The 18,871-nt window shown below is 41.5% G+C and overlaps 1 protein-coding gene across 2 annotated transcripts in view; it reads right to left on the reverse strand.

Annotated features, from left to right (window-relative positions):
* Window positions 1-1,724: 1,724 nt before the first annotated feature.
* Window positions 1,725-18,871, reverse strand: part of LEO1 (LEO1 homolog, Paf1/RNA polymerase II complex component) — a 38,184-nt gene continuing 21,037 nt past the window's right edge. For both annotated transcript variants that reach the window (XM_034994387.1, XM_034994388.1), the window contains exons 7-12: window positions 15,126-15,220; window positions 14,429-14,563; window positions 13,151-13,286; window positions 10,768-10,954; window positions 8,861-8,958; window positions 1,725-1,963 (exon numbers count right to left, since the gene is read on the reverse strand). In XM_034994387.1, coding sequence (XP_034850278.1) covers window positions 1,859-1,963; window positions 8,861-8,958; window positions 10,768-10,954; window positions 13,151-13,286; window positions 14,429-14,563; window positions 15,126-15,220 — 756 coding nt within the window. In that variant the 3' untranslated portion in view covers window positions 1,725-1,858. The remainder of the gene's footprint in view (window positions 1,964-8,860; window positions 8,959-10,767; window positions 10,955-13,150; window positions 13,287-14,428; window positions 14,564-15,125; window positions 15,221-18,871) is intronic.

Here is an 18,871-nt window from a genome sequence, read left to right on the forward strand (position 1 = left end):
ATGTAGAACACCACAGAAAAGACAAATGGTAAATGTGTGTGGTAAATTTAAAACATACCTGCAGGGGCGCCTGGGTGGCTGTCAGTTACATGTCTGACTCTTCGTTTCGGCTCAGGTCATGATCTCAGGGTTGTGAGATCAAGCCCCGAGTCAAGCCCCTGGAGTCAGGCTCCACGCTCAGCAGGTAGTCTGCTAGATATACTCTCCCTCTGCCCCTCCCCGCCACTTGTGAGCGCACGATCCCCAATCCCAAATAAAGAAATCCTTTAAAAAAAATAAAATGAAATAATAAAACATACCTGCAACTTCTTTGCCATCCCAACCATCAAGAGGAGTCAAATTTCCCTCCCTTTGAATACAGGTACACATTAGTGACTCACTTTTAATGAACAGGTGTTGGATTTTGATGTGACTTTCCATGCTAACCATAAAACCTCAAAAAGGTAATATAGCTTTTACCTGACTCCCTTTCTTAGGGTGCTCATCTTTGGATCCCAGCCATTATGCTGTGAGAAAGTAGGGCCAGGACTGGGATGCAAAAGTGAGACACTCACCTTGAGTGAAAAATATAAGGGGTACCCAAATCTCTGTGATCAAGACAATGATACTGCAATACAATGTTTTTTATTTTTTTAAAAATATATTTATTTATTTTAGAGAGAGTGCACACACAAGCAGGGAGAGGGGCAGAAGGAGAGGGAGAGAATCTCAAGCAGGCTCCAACTCCCTGCTGAGCACAGAGGCCGATGAAGGGCTCAATCTCACCACCCTGATATCATCACCTGAGCAGAAATCCAGAGTTTGCCGCTTAACCGACTGAGCCACCCCGGTGCCCCAATACAATGTTTTTTAAAACTTCATGTGAAAAACCCATGAACAAAACATCAAAATTTTAAGAAAAGCAAGGATCCATCCAGCTCTGTACTTGTGCAACTCTCCTCACTTGCCTTACCCTAATTCCAGCCATCAGATCCTGTTTACGTAAAATCCTGACATTTTGTTCATCATGGATTTTTGCATTAGTTCCAATTTTTTTAAATGTCGTATCACAATACCATTTATCTTGATTACTATAATGGACTGAATAGGGACCCTCTCACACAAGGTTCATATACACCCAGAACTTCAGAATGTGACTTTATTTGGCAGTAGGGTCTTTGCAGATATAATTAGTTAAGATGAAGTCTACTGAATTAGGGTTGGTCTTAAACCCACTGATTGGTGTCCTCATAAGGAGAGGAAGACCTGGAGACATAGAGAGACACAAAGCAAACAAAAGGAAATGAGCCATGTGAAGACCAAGGAAAGACTGGAGTTCTGTTGCCAAAAGCCAAGGACTGCCAGGAGCCCCTAGAAGCTCAGACAAGGCAAGGCAGGATTCTTCTCTAGAGCTTTCAGAGGGAGCCTGGCCCTGACAATACTATGATTCAGGATTTCTAGGCTCCAGAACTGTGAGAATACATTTCTGCAGTTTTAACCTACCCAGTTTGTGGTACTGTCTTATAGCAAACTGAAATAAGTACAGAAGCTCTTTTTGGGCCCCTTAAACTCTGCACCCCAGAGGAATGCCTCACTTGGTTCCCCTGGCCCCGACTAGGAGGCTTCTTTGTGGGGGGCAGGGGAGGGGCAGAGCAGCATGAATTCAATGAAACCTAAGACTTCCTGTGAAGCTATTTATACAGAATCAACTTGCTTTAGGTAAAGTAGATTTCCTGAACAGAGACTTGCTTTAAAAATTTTTTTATTACAATTAAAATTACACAAAAGCAAATCAATTCATTTCAATCAAAATAACTCATGTTTACATCGTATTTAATAAACTGTACAAAAAATACATAAACTGTTTTCACATTGTGCTTCAATCATCATCTTCTTCCTCTTCATCACTGATCACGTACTTCTTATGCTTTTTACTTGCTTTATCATCATCATCTGCTTTTCTCTTTCCAGAGGGTTCCCCTTCCTAGACAAATAAAATTTTTAAAAATCTGAAAGTCAATAGGAAATATTTCTAGGAAGGTTTATCAAAAGTAGCTCTGAGCTGAATGATCCTCTGAAAACACAAAATCAAATAATTTTTAAAATAAGAACATTCACCAAATGAATAAAACCAGTGCTAGTTTCCAAATCTACAAGTACTAGAAGCATTAAAAAATGACAACTATCTAGAGCTAATTATAAACTAACTATAAAACAACCCAACTTCAGGACTGCAAGGAAGAGCTAGGAAATTATAAGCAATCTCTTGGAAGGGAGACCTTGTACATGGAGAAGGGAACTGGAAACTAGGTCTGCCCTGGGAAGGGTCAGGGCTCTCCAAAGAAGTCTGCCTGTTATAACCACTGATCCTGTTGAATATTTTTACTGTGATCAGGTGACTGATTAAACTTTTCCTCTGCTTCCTCAGCATTTCACCTCTTATCTAAAATTCAGTATTTTAGGGGCACCCTGATGGCTCAGTTGGTTAAGGGTCTGCCTTCGGCTCAGATCATGATCGCAGGGTCCTGGGATCGAGCCCCACATCGGGCTCCCTGCTCAGTGGGGAGTCTGCTTCTCCCTCTGCCCCTCCTCCCTGCTCGTGCGCTCTCTAATAAAATCTTAAAAAAATAATAACATTCAGTATTTTAAAGACCATTAATTTTTTAAAATAATGATTTCCTATTTTGGATATACTAAAAACTCACATCATAAAGGTTTTAAAAATATTTGAAGAAGTTAAAGGTTTATTTCACAAGTCTGCATTACTTAAAATCATGTACGATGTTCTGATAGAAACAATTCAGTTTTGAATTTTTACAGATAGAACTCAATATATCAACACCTAAATAATATCAAATATTGACTAAAATGAATTGATATAAAATATGACACTGCAGAATTGCCTTCACTGGCTTCCTCACCAAAAATTAAACAGGGTGGATAGTCTGAAGGCTGAAATTGGGGAAGGCCGGGCAGCTCTCGCTATGACCCGAGAATGCTTCTGGATGTACAAGCTGGCCTATCATCTACTTTTTCTGATGGTCCCTATGACTGGCTCTTTGAGGAGCAAGATACCATCCCACACTTGCTTCCTGCCGCCTTATCCCAAACGCAACCCCACAGACCTGAAGTGCCATAGGAGAATTCAAAGGAGAAGGTTATGAATCCAGAAAGAGATCCAGAAGTCCTCCTGCACTTACTTCCTAGCCAGCAACGGTAAAGTTATCCAAACAGCAAAGCGGGAATATGGATCCCGCCTTCAGGGTGTGACTAGCTCGCTGGTTTCTACTTCTATAGCCTGGAGCAAACCAAGATAACTTCCCTTCTCTCCCAACCCAACATCAGCAAAGGCAAAGAGGACATTCAATCCTACCATTGGTCTTTTCATTTATTTTCAACTGAAAGTCTTATTTTAAACACTTTACATGCAAGCCCGCTTGTGGCAACCTTCCCTACATAAACCTCAGTTTTTTCTTCAGCTCTAAACATCTTCATTTCTAAAATTCTCTAAGGAGTTTAGTTTGAGTGAACTAAAGAACTGGCATGGTACTTCCCAAAGGTGGTAGAGCCTGAAACCAAGAAAGAGACTCTTAACTACAGACAACAAACTGATGGTTACCAGAGGGGAGGGGGACAGGGGGATGGGTGACATAGGTGATGGGGATGAAGGAGGGCACTGGTGATGAGAACAGTGTTGTATGGAAGTACTGAATCATTAAATTATCTGAAACTAATACTACACTGTATGTTAATAAACTGGAATTCAAATAAAAACTTTAAAATAAATAAGTAAGTAAAAGGTGGTAGAGCCTGTCCTCAAGGATGCAGGACAGGGCCCAGCAGATTGGAGACGATCAGGGCTCTCCAAACAAGTCTAATTGGCACCAATCCTAATCCACTGTCTGGGGTAAAACGCTCCAGAATTCTGCTTGGGAAATCCTGCCAGGACTGATTTCCCCAGCAGCTACAGGCAAGCACAGTAAAGCACAGCAAAGGAATGCAGGACTTAGTGAATGGCATCCTTCAGGAGACCTCATATTGTGCAAGTAAAAACGTGGGGTTCTACTCTACTGAACTGAGCTGGAATAAATCTCAGTGCCATGTATAAATGCAACAAATGACAGAAATATTCCTCTTATTAGACTGAAGTTTGCTAACATAACCATGAATGCAAGTCCATATAAAGGAATGGCAGCACAGTTTTGAAGGAATTATCTTCCAACAATTTAAAACTAATGGTAACTAATTGTAATTGTTTTTAAAACTAACTGATTTTTCTCATACTAATAAGCCATCTCCCAGAGTTTATTTAACACAAAACATACCTAAGAATATATATATAAACAGGAGTGTCTTAAAGTATGAGAGACCAACACCAAGAATGTCAAAGGCTTCCAGGGAAATATATTCAGAATCCCTATCATGGGAAATCCTATACTAGAGGGCAAGCTGGGGCTATGCTAGTTCCAAGTCACCTATGGTCCCATAAACAGAGAGTAAGGACCTCTAACAGGTAAGGCAGGGTTGCCAAGGTGGGGAATGGAGGCTCCATGAGGGAGAGCTGGGAGAGGAACCAGACCACTGGGTACTACCTTCTAAGTAATCCTTCTCAGCAGGTCACCTGCTCCATCTAAGAAAGCTGGGGACTGGTCATGATCCTTTCCTTTCCGTTGTCTTCATGTTTCTTCTACTTGGGTCTTTCCTTTTTCCACAGTTTCTCCTCTTACCCATTTTTCTACCTTCCAAGTTATATAGGTTTTCTAAAGTTGTTTACTGCTTACAAAAATAAAAGATGATAAAAAAGCTACTTTTCTCCTTTTTTGTAACTTAGACCCTGTTGGGGAAGGGAAACTAGCATTTCCTGTTCAGATACTACATGTTACCGTGCTACCCACTTCCGAATCTGTTATTATCATGCAACAACTTTGCAAGCAGCAAGCATAAATGCCATTGAAGAGATGAGGAAACAGATGCAGAAATGAGATGACTTGATCAAGGCCATACGAGTGGCCAAGATTCAATAATCCAGTTCACTATAATCCAGACTCATGCCCTTTCCCCCCATATCACAGAAAGCTCTGCTGATAATGGTGGTTCTCTGGGAACTTAGAATTTGCAAGCTCTGCTGCATCTCACCCAGGCTCATGGCGTCTGTACGGGGCTTAGTGCACAAACAGCGAGAGGGACCTAGTGCAGGTCTGACACCTTACCTTCTCTCTCCCACTGTAACCCACAGCCAGGACTTGAGTAGTGAGGAGAAAGTGGCCAGGGGATGGGAGGTCCAGGCAGAAGATTTTTCTGTTGTCATGAAAGGGGAAGGGAAGGGTACAGGAAGCCCTAGCAGAGTATTAGGGTGAGGAAGAGGGTAGTTCCCATAATAGACAGTTAGGAGGCATTCACAAGAGGCATTTGTAAGTTAGGCAGTTACAGGTCTTCCCAGCCTAGAAGGAGGCTACTGGATGGATCACATTTAAAAATCTCACTTCTGAGAATACTAGAGATAAACAGAAGTTCCATGGCAAATCTCAATTTTCATTCACAGTTTCTGCTTGCCAAGAAATAAAATAGCATCTGCTTAATGAGGATTCCCGTTTGCCAACAGTGCCACATACTATAAAATCATCATTAAGGTGTTTCCTATCTAATTTAAAACAAATACATTGCAGAATAATTTGATAATTTCTGTCCAGTTATCTTCCATAGCATGCCACTTCCAACAATGACTGGGAAACATTAAATGTTGTGATTAACAATAATGCAACACAGAATTCTGCTTCACATAGGAGCCTCACGGAAGTTTATAGTTCACAGAAAACCAAAATGATCAAAATACATTAAAACCATGGATAACAGAAACACATCATCAATTTCCTTCAATATGACAAAAAATCCCTCCCTGCCATGGAAAATACCTAACAATAATGGGAAAATATAAACAAAACAGTGTGATCGCAAGAAAATAAGGCATAATCAGAGGCCAAAACTTAAGTGAAACCAAGAGATAAGTAGAGCACTAAGGCACGCTTTCTCCCTGAAGACCTTCACCAAACTGTGAACATTAGCTTTGGTTTGTATGCTCCGCGGTTGCTGAGGACAGGGGACAAAGGCCAACTGGAGCAGATTAATAGCAGACCCCAAAGGACTACATCTTTAGTATAAAGGCAAACCAGAAATAAGCCCAGGCCCGCTTCTGTGAGGCAGTGGTCAGGGAATTTTTCTGGTAAAAGGGCCAAATAATAAACATCTTAGGCTTTGGTAAGACACACGGTTTCTGTCGTAACTACTCCACTCTGCCACTGTAGCAAAAAAACATTCACAGGCAATACGTAAATGAATAAGCATGCCTGGTTTCTAACAAAACTTTATTTAAAAAAACGGTTGGCAGGGATGCTGGGTGGCTCAGTCAGTTAGGCGTCTGTCTTTGGCTCAGGTCATGATCCCAGGGTCCTGGGATCGAGTCCCGTGTATTGGGCTCCCCAGGGAGCCTGTTTCTCCCTCTGCCTGCCACTCCCCCTGCTTGTGCTCTCTCCCCCTGACAAATAAATAAATAAAATCTTAAAAAAAAAAAAAAAGGTTGGCAAGCTAGTGAGCTGTCATTTGCCATGAGCAAGTGTGTATGAGCCAAGCATAATATATAGAGTTACTGAATCACTACATTATACACTTGAAACTAATATAACATGGTGTGTCAACTATATTTCAACTTAAAACAAAAAGTTGGCATTCTTGACTTTCTCACATATATAAGCTTGTATGTAATTGAATTCTTCAAAGAATGAATAAGATTTTGGAGGAAAAAAAACCTAGAACCAAGTAGTACGAGAAAGCTGCTTTCAGACAATGAGAGTTAAAGCTACTGACTGCATCACAGAGTATCAGTCATCATTATAAAACAGAAAAAATTAATTAATTCTAGGAAAACTCATAACATCAAGTCAGAACTCTTTCTTCCAGGTAATCTAAAAAGACCTCATTCCTAGAGTATACTTTAAAATGATTCCAGGTGGCTGGGGCACCTGGGTGGCTCATTCGGTTAAGCATCTGACTCTTGATTTCGGCTTAGGTCATGATCTCAGGATTGTGGGATCAAGCCCTGCCTTGGGCTCCACACAGGGTATGGAGCCTGCCTGAGATTCTCTCCACCCCACCCCCCCCAGCACTCTCCCTTCCCTCTCATAAATAAATAAATACATAAATACATAAATACATAAAAATAAATAAATAAATAAATAAATAAATAAATAAATAAAATAAAGTGATCCTAGGTGGCTGATACCCAATGCACCTGGCAGAGGCAAATATAAATCACCTTTATAGGAACCCAACAATCTAGACACCTCAAAAATTCCCATTAATCTGAGCTAAGTAAATCAATCATTTAATCTCAGGACACACAGAGAAATAAGTCATCAAGAAACAGAGCTAGTAAATGGGCAATAAAATCACACATGTAAAGATTTCAGATTATCAGACATAAAAGACCACATATATATAGGTTTAAAACATTTAAAGACATAAAAAGGAGAAACTGGAAATATGAGTTAGGGGAAGGAGTTTTTAAAATGACCAATTTGAAAAAGAAACTACTACTAAACATTTTTTAAATGGCCAATTTGAGAAACTAAACCTCTACAGATGAAAACTAGAACAATTAAAATAAAAATTCAATGACAGATTAACAACATGAGACACAGCTGAAAGAAAGGGGCAGTGAACTAGAAGAAGGCTCTAAAGAAATATCATAGAATGCAGAGACAAAGACAAGGGAAATATGAGAGTTGTAAAGGACAGAGAAGGAAACATGCATTTAATCAGTTTCATAAAGACAGAATGGTACAGAAGTAATATCTGAAAAATTGACTGAGAAATTTTCAGAACTGATGATGAATTCACATTTAGGAACAAATCCCAATCAGAAAAATAAAAGGTAATACCAAAGAGATATCACAGTACAATTCCAGAACACCAAAGATAAAAAAATATCTAAAAAGACTCAACTAAAAGAAATCCTGGGGATGTAAGGTACAGCATGGTGACTATAGTTAAAAATACAGTATTGAATATTTGAAAATTGCTAATAGCCTATTAGACCTTAAAGGGACCTTAAAATTTCTTACCACAAGAAAAAAAGTTTGTACCTATGTGTGGTGAATGTTACCTAGACTAACTGTGGTGATTATTATGCAATATATACAATTACTGATTCAATCATTATATTGTACACCTTAAACTAACGTTGCATGTCAGTTACATCTCAAAAAAAAAAAAAAAAAGACTTAAAATTTCTCAGCACCAGTACTCTTATCATTTGGAAAGGATACTGTTAAAAATATAAGTTAAAATACCTTTAAATTACTTTGAAATAATTTATTATTTTGATAGAAACTTTTAATTTATTGAATTATTCAATACTATTCAAATACTATTTCATCTAAAGGGAAAAAAACAGTTTTTCTACCATAAGAATTATTTCTATAATTTAAAAAAATATATTGAAAATAAACAAAAAGGAAAGAAAGAAGACATAAACCCCCTGATCTACCCACGCTGAATGATTTCCAGTTTCTAGTCAAGCCTTGGTAGCGCAGGACCCCGCACGTTTTCTCACAGGCGTTTCCATCCTCCTTGGACGCCCTCCAGGCCCGTGTGCCCTGCAAGCTAACACTTTCTTCCACACCCAGCGAGAGGTCTCCTCTGAGCAGCCTTCCAACACCCGCCGGGGCACAGGGGTCAGACCCTCCTCTGGCCGCTCCCGCTCCTGTCACTGCATTTACCTCACTGACCTCCAGTGAAGCCTACAGACATCTGTCTGTGCTCCTGGGCTGGGAGCGGACTCGAGGACATAGGGTAAACTCCTAGCACTGAATACATTTGGTTTTACCTCATCACTGGTCAGTTTCTTCGCTTTGAGTAATCTTTGAGCCTTATCTTCTTCTGATCCCTCATCACTGTCTGACGAATAGATTCTGGCTCGTTCCTCTGAAAGCAAAGGAATGATTTGTGAGTAACTTTCAAAGACGGTGATCTGTTCATTTCTGGATTTTTCTTCTGATGAATATCTTTAGTTCCTTCTGTACATTTTTTCCAGAATAAACAAATCATTAAAAAATTTTTTATTTAAAAATAAATATAAGATTTAATATGTTGAAGTGAAGCACTTATCCTCTCAAAATACAAGAATGGTTCATCCGACCAGTTTTAAGTATTAAAAAGGCTGTGTGCAAGGTCACTAAAGACACAAACACCACTACTCTTCCAGAACAAGCTACTGACACCCGAGTCATTCTTTCATGGGGGTAACTGTTAATTCCAAAATAAGCTTTGAAGATAAAAGCAAGTGGTGGCTTCCCGGTCCCGTAAAGACCATTTGTTGCCACACAGACCTTTCAAAAGGAGATGGAGATGAGTAACATTCTGCTCTGATGCCCCAGCCAAGGTGAAACTCAGGATGGAACCAAGAACAGCTGACTTTAGACCAACCCTTTCACAAGAGAACCCAGCGTCTTCCCTGGAACCGAACTTGTCAGGTTCTTAATCTCTGGTGAACTGAATATTATATATCTCTCTCCCTAAAAGCAGCCTCAATTTTTTTGTTTTTATTTAGTTTTTATGTGGTTTATTTCCACAATTAATCTTTTCTGTGGGAAATTAGCACTAAAAAAAAAGTCTCTGTACTGTCGTGCCAAAATAAACAACAGGCAAGAAGGGTGTAAGAGCTCATGAGAACAAATGCAGTCACCGCAAGGAAACGAGAAAGGAGTTTTATAGGATGGTAGAGAGGGGAAACTTGAGTGTTCTTAAAATCTGTCACTCGATGGGGACAAAACTAGGATGCATGGTCCCCCGTGGTATACCTTACATGTACTGTGCAGTGCTTCCCAAAGCTCTATCAGGTTCATCTAGAGAGGACTGGAAGTTCATTTCACAGATGGGGAACACAATATTCAGAGATATGAAGTCACTTGCCTGAAGCTGATGACTGGTAAGAATAGTAACAATGGTTTTAGGTTACGTTTATTTAGTACTCGTATGTGCCAGGTACCTGGCAAAGTACTTTACGTGTATTATGTCATTTAATTCTCAAAACAACCTCACTTTGTAAGTACTATCAATATTAATAGGTTGGTTTTTTTTTTTCTGATGGAGTAACAGAAGGTAGGTATTATAACTTTCCAAAAGTCATACAACTAAAGAGTGGCAGAACTGAGAGCAGGCAGGGTCAGGTCAGGGACCAGGCCAGTCTTCTACCTCAGGTTTAGTCTGCGGGCTGTGGGGAAATCCCTGGATATAGTCCTGCGGTTGAGACAGATGCCTCAGAAGTCAGATGACCCTGTTTCAAGAACTGTCCGCTTACCAACTATGCATCTTTGGGCAAGTTACTAAACCTCTCAAAGTCTCTGTTCCCTCAATAAGAACAAGACAGCAGTTCCCACCCTTCTGCAATGTCTAGTTCAGTAGCCCTTGAAATATATCACTCATTAACACTGGTTCCTCAAAAATAAAAAGTCCATGGGCACCTGGGTGGCTCAGTTGGTTAAGTGTCCAACTCTTGATTTTGGCTCAGGTCGTGATCTCGGTTGTGAAATCAAGCCCCAGGTCAGGCTCTGTGCTGGGTGTGGAGCCTGGTTAGGATGCTCTCTCTCTCTCTCTCTCTCTCTCCTCCTCCCCCCCACCCTGCTCTCTCTAAAAAAAAATAAAATATCCAGTGACTGGGCATTCAGAGTAGGCCAAATGCAAAGATAAATTCCTGAACCCCAAAATTCTGAAATTTAACTTCTGCACACTCACCTCGAATGCCCCCTTTGTATCGGTTTTTAATGGCAGCCAAGCTTATGGACTCCTCGCCTTCTTCCTCCTCATCATAGCGATCAGGTTCTAGGTAACTAGCACTCAGCCCCCGCTGGTGCTGTTTCTCTCTCATTCGGCGCTGCTGAGATTCCCTACGAATAGAAGCCCTCAAACGTTCTTCTTCTTTCTGTAAAGAAGCAAATAAAATACTGAACTTTAAAAAATGAACTAGTTTACTGCCCACTTAAACTACTTTTACTATAAAGAACATATAAATGCCCAGCCCAGGATAAACCTATTTCTGCAGTTCTCTCCATTTTACACCTGTTATCACACACAGCGATCACTTTGTGCAGTTTAGTCCTAAGGCGTGAAGGCAACACAGGGTGAAGGGGCAGAAGACTCCCTCGCGCCAACCGCCCCATCAGAACGGACACAGACATGGCCTTGGGAGCTGCATGTGGCCGTCCCCCGTGCGGCCAGCCAGAGCCCAGAGAGCAGCAACCAGCCTGAGGAACCTCGGCCATGCCCGGTGGACACCTGAGGGAGGCTGTGTCTGCTAAGCCCTGAGACAGACACCCGGCTTGCTCGGGTTCCACCGAACTATAGTGGTGCCCAGAGGTTCCTATCTGGGCCCCTCCCCCCAGAGAGCTTCCCCAGAGCTCCCGATGACAGGATGGGGAGGCGCTGGTAGGGGAGGTTCCCTGAGCCCCAGAGCAGAACAGTCACGCCCTTCCTCTGCCTGCCAATCCACACACTGGTGTTCACAAGGTAGAGACAGAATATGAGAGGACAGGGATAGTATGGCATTTCTTTGAATTCCTCATTTAATTGCTCTCTATTACTGCACACAGCTCCGTTGCTTGACATTCTATGCAGCAAATTTTTCATTAAGGTTGTACGGAGTACAGAGTAAAAGTAACTGTTGGTACAACTGGGATTAAGAACAAACTAGCTCATTCCTTATGCATTTCCATGGAAACTGGGGAAGTGGAGGAGGGCTTGGGGGAGCTTTTAGGGTGGTCCAGAGGGCTCTTCCAATAATGCTGAGACCAGAGTCTGAAGGTTCCTGTAGCTACCTTGGCTTGAGGAGAAAAGGCAGGGAAATGGAGCAAGAAGTCAGGCTCCAAAGCCAATGCACCTACACACCACTGGGCTAGGCACTACTATGAATCCGGTTTAGTTAACCTGCTTCCATGAATGAAATAGGAGAAGAGAAAGCAGGGGGCCAGGGCCAGACCATCAGCAGAGTCTGACAGTGAGATCGGTAAGAAAGGCCCGGAGGCAACCAGAGCGTCTTCGCCTCACTGTGCCCTGGTGCCCTAGGGAACGGAGTCCCATGAAGCAGGCAGGGCAACGCGTGAAATCTAGCAGGTATCAGAGAATGAAACTATTTGGCTGCATTCAGCTTCTTAAAGCAAGTGCCGCACCAAAGGACAATGGTGTCGACAACCCCCCCATCACTGAGGGACTACGCCCCAGAATACATTTGTGCCTCCCTGGCAGTGTGGCAACTCTAACAGGTAGGACATTATAAACGGATCTTCACTCCATTCTCCTCAGGCATGTTCCCAAACTTCCCGTTTATTTTTATTCTATTTCAGACTACATCTCTAGCATTTCCATGAATTTTTAACACAGATTCTAAGCCAGACAGAGCTCACTGAATCATCTTTGAAATTCTATACCAAAGTTCAGATCCCTTCAGTCCCCCAGTCTGTTCCTGAACCGTCAGGACCTGGTGAGAAAAACCCAGGCCCTTGCGTCTGTTTTGTGACCACCGCCACATCACTCTTGTCTGGCAAATGCTTCGGGAATGGATCCAGCTCCCTGTTCATGCCGGCACGTGAGAGAAAAGGTGCGTCAGTAAGAGATGAGAAAGTTTTGGGAAATGCTATTCTTAACATACAGCTATACCTCATTTTATTGTACTCTGCAGATACTGTGTTTTGTTCTGTTTTGTTTTTTTACAAATTGAAGGTTTGTGGCAACCCTGAGCCATGCAAGTCCATAGGCATAATTTTTCCAGCATCATTTGCTCACTGTGTTTCTGTATCATATTTTGGTAAATTCTTACAGTATTTCAAACTTTTTCATTCTATTTGTTATGGTGATCTCTGATGAGCGATTATGACTTGCTGAAAAGGTCAGATGATGGTTAGCAAAAAGAGTTTTAAACTAAGGTATGTACTTTTTTTAGACATAATGCTATTGCACACTATGGTGTAAACATAACTTTTATATGTACTGGGAAACAACAAAAAAATCATTTGATTCACTTTACTGTGAAATTCACTTTATTGCAGAGGTCTGGAACCAAACCAACAGTTTCTCTGAGGTATGCCTATACCAAAAGTCCCAGGATAAAGCTTAGCCAACGTACCTTAATCATTTCAGTGCGCTGGCACTCAGGATCACGACCAGCCATTGGTAAGATTCTAATCTTCTGTGTCTTTGAGCATCTATCTGCAAGTGACAGGGTCATCTTTCTATGTGTGGCACTGTCTGTAGAGTGAGGTCTGCAGGAAATGAATAAAAATGCCTGTTTACCACATATATCTGTGAACCAGTCATATCATCAACATCACAAAAACAAGCTACCAGAGACCATTTCCTATTCTCTAGAAAAAAATAGGCAGGAACACTCAACTACATATACTAGGTGAGGGATTCCAAACTTCACTCTGTGGCTCACTGAAACATTCTTATCTTACAAGTAAAGTAAAAAAACAAAAGCTCGAGTAAAAAAGTCTTTGCAAGGCACAATCACCCTCCAGAATCAGTAAATACATAGATTCGAGGAGCATTTCCTGAAAACTAAGTGCCAAGCAACGTGCTTTGTGTTCTACAGGTTAAATGACTTCCCGGTCACAGCTACTCTGTAATTATTAAATTTTATGTATCAGGGAAGTGGGAGGCAGAGAGGTTGAGAAAGTTGCACAGGGTCACACAAAGGGAAATGAGACAGAAATACATGTCTATCTGATTCTGAAGCCTCTACTTCTGACCATTACAATTCTCAAAAAGCTAAGTCATAACCAAGATCATTGTGCCCTCTTTAAAGATAAACATTACCCAAGGAGGATGATCTGCTTCGAATCAAGAAAGGAAAAATACAAACATTTCAGAGTAGTGCCTACCAGTCTAAAGATGGGGAATGCTCTCACCAGCTGACCTGAGTGTCCTGGGCTGCTTGGGGGACACAAACCTGGAGAGGTACTGGGTGCAGCAGCCTCAAGAAGGGGATGACCCCAGCCTTCGCACCCAACTCATTGCCTTTCCTCTGATTGCATGCACACTACCAACCTCGTTCTCAGTTAGTCTTCCAGATCAATCTTATTAAAACAAACAAACAAAAAGACACACTGACCAGCAAATGTTCTAGGCCCCCTGGCAGTTATAGTACTCCCTGGAATTAATAAATTAACACTGTGGCTTACGTAACAGTCTCTTGTAAGTTTGACCATCATGACCCGGTTTCCCTGTGAAACAGCAATTTTTAGTGCACATGACACAACAGCCTTTGAACCTTCAGAGCTGAGAACCATACCTTGGTCTTTGGTGAACTATACAGAAGGTTATGTCAGTCAGGAGTCAAGTATTTTGGACGATATCTATATTCACTGCTTTTACTGTAAAAATAGTAGTTGATAATAGTTACCTGAATGTGAGTTTGGTTTTAAAAACGGCTTGTCCCTGTAGACCAGTACCTTGTCTTATAAAAAGATGGTTGTGATCTCCCTGTAGTGGAGCTTTGTAAACATCAAACACTTCGTTGCCTAAATGCAGAGACATGCTGAAAAGAAGGAACACTTCACATGTTAAAGTTATAAAGCTTTCATTCTATCATTTCACTTTACTTAAATTGTGATTCAACTGCTACTTTCTCTCCTTACACAGAGTTCAGAAGGGAAGAAAAAAGGTGGCATGATGTGAGAAACCACCTACACAGAGTAACAAAGCGGGGGGGATGCAAACAAAGCATGTTGAGAAGGAAAGCGTGCTCTGATGGGTACTCATTCTCTACCACTTTCCCAGTGAAAGGTACTTTTTCTAACTTGTCACCTGAGAGTGAGCAGTGTGCGATGAGGAGGGGAGCTGGTCTAACATTTCCAAACTACTATGCTGTGGCAGGACAGAATGATCACATTTTCGGCCTAATTCTAATGCCTTTCACCAGCCTGTCCGACCCTCAACTACCTATCTACTTCTCTCAGGTCTTCTGTGCAATGTCAGAGACCAAGCAATGGAAACACTTTAATAAGACGTATCCCCCAAACAAGGTTTTCTTCTAAAGTCTGACCCCTCCTAGCCACATTCTAGGTATTTCAATGCTCTTCAAGGCATTTTGGGCTTACCTCCCATCTGACCACTTGACAATCCGAGCATTGCTTTCTTTGATTTCATTTCCTTCCTCATCCCGGCGTATCCTCCATCTTATCGTATTTTCTACCTGGTTCAAAACACAAGTGCCTTAGAATGCTGTAGTTTATGCTTCTTTTCTCCTCAAAAGACACATAATCATAGAATTTCTGTCACACACTTAGTGACAGAAAAACAGACAACACTGAAATCCTCTTGTTTTAATCATCTAGAAATGTTGAATAAATTAACAACAGAAAAAACAGTTAGCTTAACTTCTGAACTCCTAGTGCTGGAATCACAAAGGAAGCTGAGTGCCAGAGCATTTGAGCTAATGCTAAATCCGTAGTAGCCCTGGGATATGTTAAGAAAGAACTCATAGTAAGAGCTATGAGGACAGGAAATAAGATTTGAGACCACAGGAAGTAGCAATTTAGACCTGAGGCTCCCTCTATAAAGCAGGTTCTCTCACAGAGCTAACAACCTAATAAATATGGGACAAAAAGCCTCTGCCCAGGGAAATAGGGAAACTCCCAAAATATGGGGAAGGAAAATACAGCACCCTAGGAAGATTTAAAACCCAGGTCTTTGAGGAGGTTTAGAGTCTAACTTTATCTTGATTGCATATGGGGGAAATACCAGGCAGGTCTGGAAAACATTCAAGAGCTTCTAAAATGAAAACCTATTGAAATTAAAAACTCATTGGGAATGGGGTGTCTGGGCAGCTCAGTCAGCATCTGACTCTTGATTTCAGCCCAGATCATGATCTCAGGGTTCTGAGATCAAGCGCCGTGTTAGGACTCCACACTCGGTGGGGAGTCTAATTGAGATTCTCTCTCTCTCCTTTACCCCCTGCTCCTCCTTCCCACCCCCAATCACTCTCTCTCTAAAATAAATAAATAAATCTTTAAATGGTAAACTAGTCTTCAACAAACAGGAAAGAATATCCAATAGAAAAAAGACAGTCTCTTCAACAAAGTGGTGTTTGGAAAATTGGACCGCAACATGCAGAAGAATGAAACAGGACCACTTTCTTATACCATACACAAAAATAAATTCAACCATGAGAGACGATGGACTCTGAAAAACAAACAGGGTTCTGGAGGGGAGGGGGGTGGGAGGATGGGTTAGCCTGGTGGTGGGTATTGAGGAGGGCACATTCTGCATGGAGCACTGGGTGTTATGCACAAACAATGAATCATGGAACACTTCATCTAAAACTAATGATGTAATGTATGGGGATTAATATAAGAATAAAAAATAAATAAATAAGTAAATTCAAAATGGATAAAAGACCTAAATGTGAGACAGGAAACCATCTAAATCCTAGAAGAGAACACAGGCAGAAATACCTTTGATCTCGACCACAGCAACTTATTAGACACGTTGCCAAAGGCAAGGGAAACAAAAGCAAAAATGAACTACTGGGACCTCATCAAGATAAAAAGTTTCTTCGTAGCAAAGGAAACAATCAACAAAACTAATAGGAAGCCTACAGAATGGGAGAAGCTAACTGCAAATGACTTATCTGATAAAGGGTCAGTATCCAAAATCTATAAAGGACTTACCAAATTCAACATCCAAAAAACAAATAATCCATTAAGGAATGGGCAGAAGACATAAATAGACACTTTCCCCAAAAAGACATCCAGATGGCTAACAGACACATGAAAAGATGTTCAACATCACTCATCATCAGTGAAATGCAAATCAAAACCACAATGGGGTATCATCTCACACCTGTCAGAATGGTTAAAATTAACAACACAGGAAGTAACAGGTGTTGGCGAGGATATAGAGAAAGGGGAGCCCTCTTACACTGTTGGTGGGGATGCAAATGTGCAGCCACTCTGGAAAACTTCTTAACTTAAAAAAGTTAAAAAATAGAACTATCTGGGTGCCTGGGTGGCTCAGTTGGTTAAGCAACTGCCTTCGGCTCAGGTCATGATCCTGGAGTCCCTGGATTGAGTCCCGCATCGGGCTCCCTGCTCGGCGAGGAGCCTGCTTCTCCCTCTGACCCTCCCCCCTCTCATGTACTCTCTCTCATTCTCGCTCTCTCAAATAAATAAATAAATCTTAAAAAAAAAAAAAAATAGAACTATCTTACAATCCAGCAATTGCACTACTAAGTAGGTTACAAGGGGTATCGAAGGGGTACATGCACCCTGACAATTATAGTAGCATTATCAACAACAGTCAAACTACGGAGAGAACCCAAATGTCCACTGACTGATGAATGGATAAAGAAGATGCAGTATATCAGGATGCTTGGGTGGCTCAGTCGTTAAGAGTCTGCCCTCGGCTCAGGTCATGATCCCAGGGTCCTGGATCGAGCCCCGCATCTGGCTCCCTGCTCGGCTGGGGGCCTGCTGCTCCCTCTACCTCTCCCCCTGCTTGTGTTCCCTCTCTTGCGGTCTCTGTCAAATAAATAAAATCTTAAAAAAAAAAAAAAAAAGACGCAGTATATATACACACACATACACATGATGGAATATTATTCGGCCATCAAAAAGAATGCAATCTTGTCATTTGCAACGACATGGATGGAGCTACAGTATATAATGCTAAGTGAATTAAGTCAGAGAAAGACAAATACCATATAATCTCACTCATATGTGGAATTTAAGAAAGAAAACAGATGGCATATGGGAAGGGGGTAAAGAAAAAAATGAGAGAGGGAAACAAGCCTTAAGTGACTTAACAACAGGGAACTGAGGGTTGATGGAGGGAGGGAGGTAAGAGATGGACTAGATGGGTGATAGGTATTAAAGAGGGCACTTGTTGTGATGAGCACTGGGTGTTGTACTTAAGTGATGAATCACTGACTTCTACTCCAGAAACTAATACTGCACTACATATAAACAAAATTTTTTAAAAAGTTAAAAAATAAAAATAATAAATCTTTAAAAAACAAACAAAACTCAATGGGACTGGGGTGCCTGGGTGGCTCAGTCATTTAGCGGCTGCCTTCAGCTCAGGTCATGATCCCAGGGTCCTGGGATCGAGCCCCGCATCAGGCTCCCTGCTCAGCGGGAAGCCTGCTTCTCCCTCTGCCACTCCCCCTACTTGTGTTCCCTCTCTCGCTGTGTCTCTGTCAAATAAATAAATAAAATCTTAAAAAAAAAAAAAAACCCAAAACTCAGGGGCGCCTGGGTGGCTCAGTTGGTTAAGCGACTGCCTTCGGCTCAGGTCATGATCCTGGAGTCCCTGCATCGAGTCCCGCGTCGGGCTCCCTGCTCGGCAGGGAGTCTGCTTCTCCCTCTGACCCTCCCCCATCTTGTGCTCTGTCTCATTCTCTCTCTCAAATAAATAAATAAAATCTTTAAAAAAAAACAAAAAAAAAACACCCAAAACTCAATGGGACTACCAGGAAAATATAGCACGTTAAACGCATGTAGTTTATCACTGCTGCATCCTGGAAACCCACTGAAATGCCAATGAAGAAATTAAAAAAGGATTTACTCACAAGGATAAAGAGAATATAAATCAAGATGGCAACAAAGTCAACATTTTGAAAACTGACAGATCTAAGCCCATGCTTCCCTATGCCTATTCCCCAAACATCAACCTGAAAAGCAGCGGCTCCCTTTCCCACTTAGATTTTCTAGATCCCCACTGTTAGCTGTGATTGTCTTTGCAACAGGGTCCTAATGGTTCTCTTCCAGTTTTTCCCCCTTTCCTCTTTACTCCTCACTAAACAAACACTATGAGGGCGCCTGGCTGGCTCAGTTGGAAGAGCATG

This window comes from Mirounga leonina, unplaced genomic scaffold (genome assembly GCF_011800145.1).
Source record: "Mirounga leonina isolate KUSES-001 unplaced genomic scaffold, KU_Mleo_1.0 Mir_91, whole genome shotgun sequence".
NCBI classification, from domain to species: domain Eukaryota; kingdom Metazoa; phylum Chordata; class Mammalia; order Carnivora; family Phocidae; genus Mirounga; species Mirounga leonina.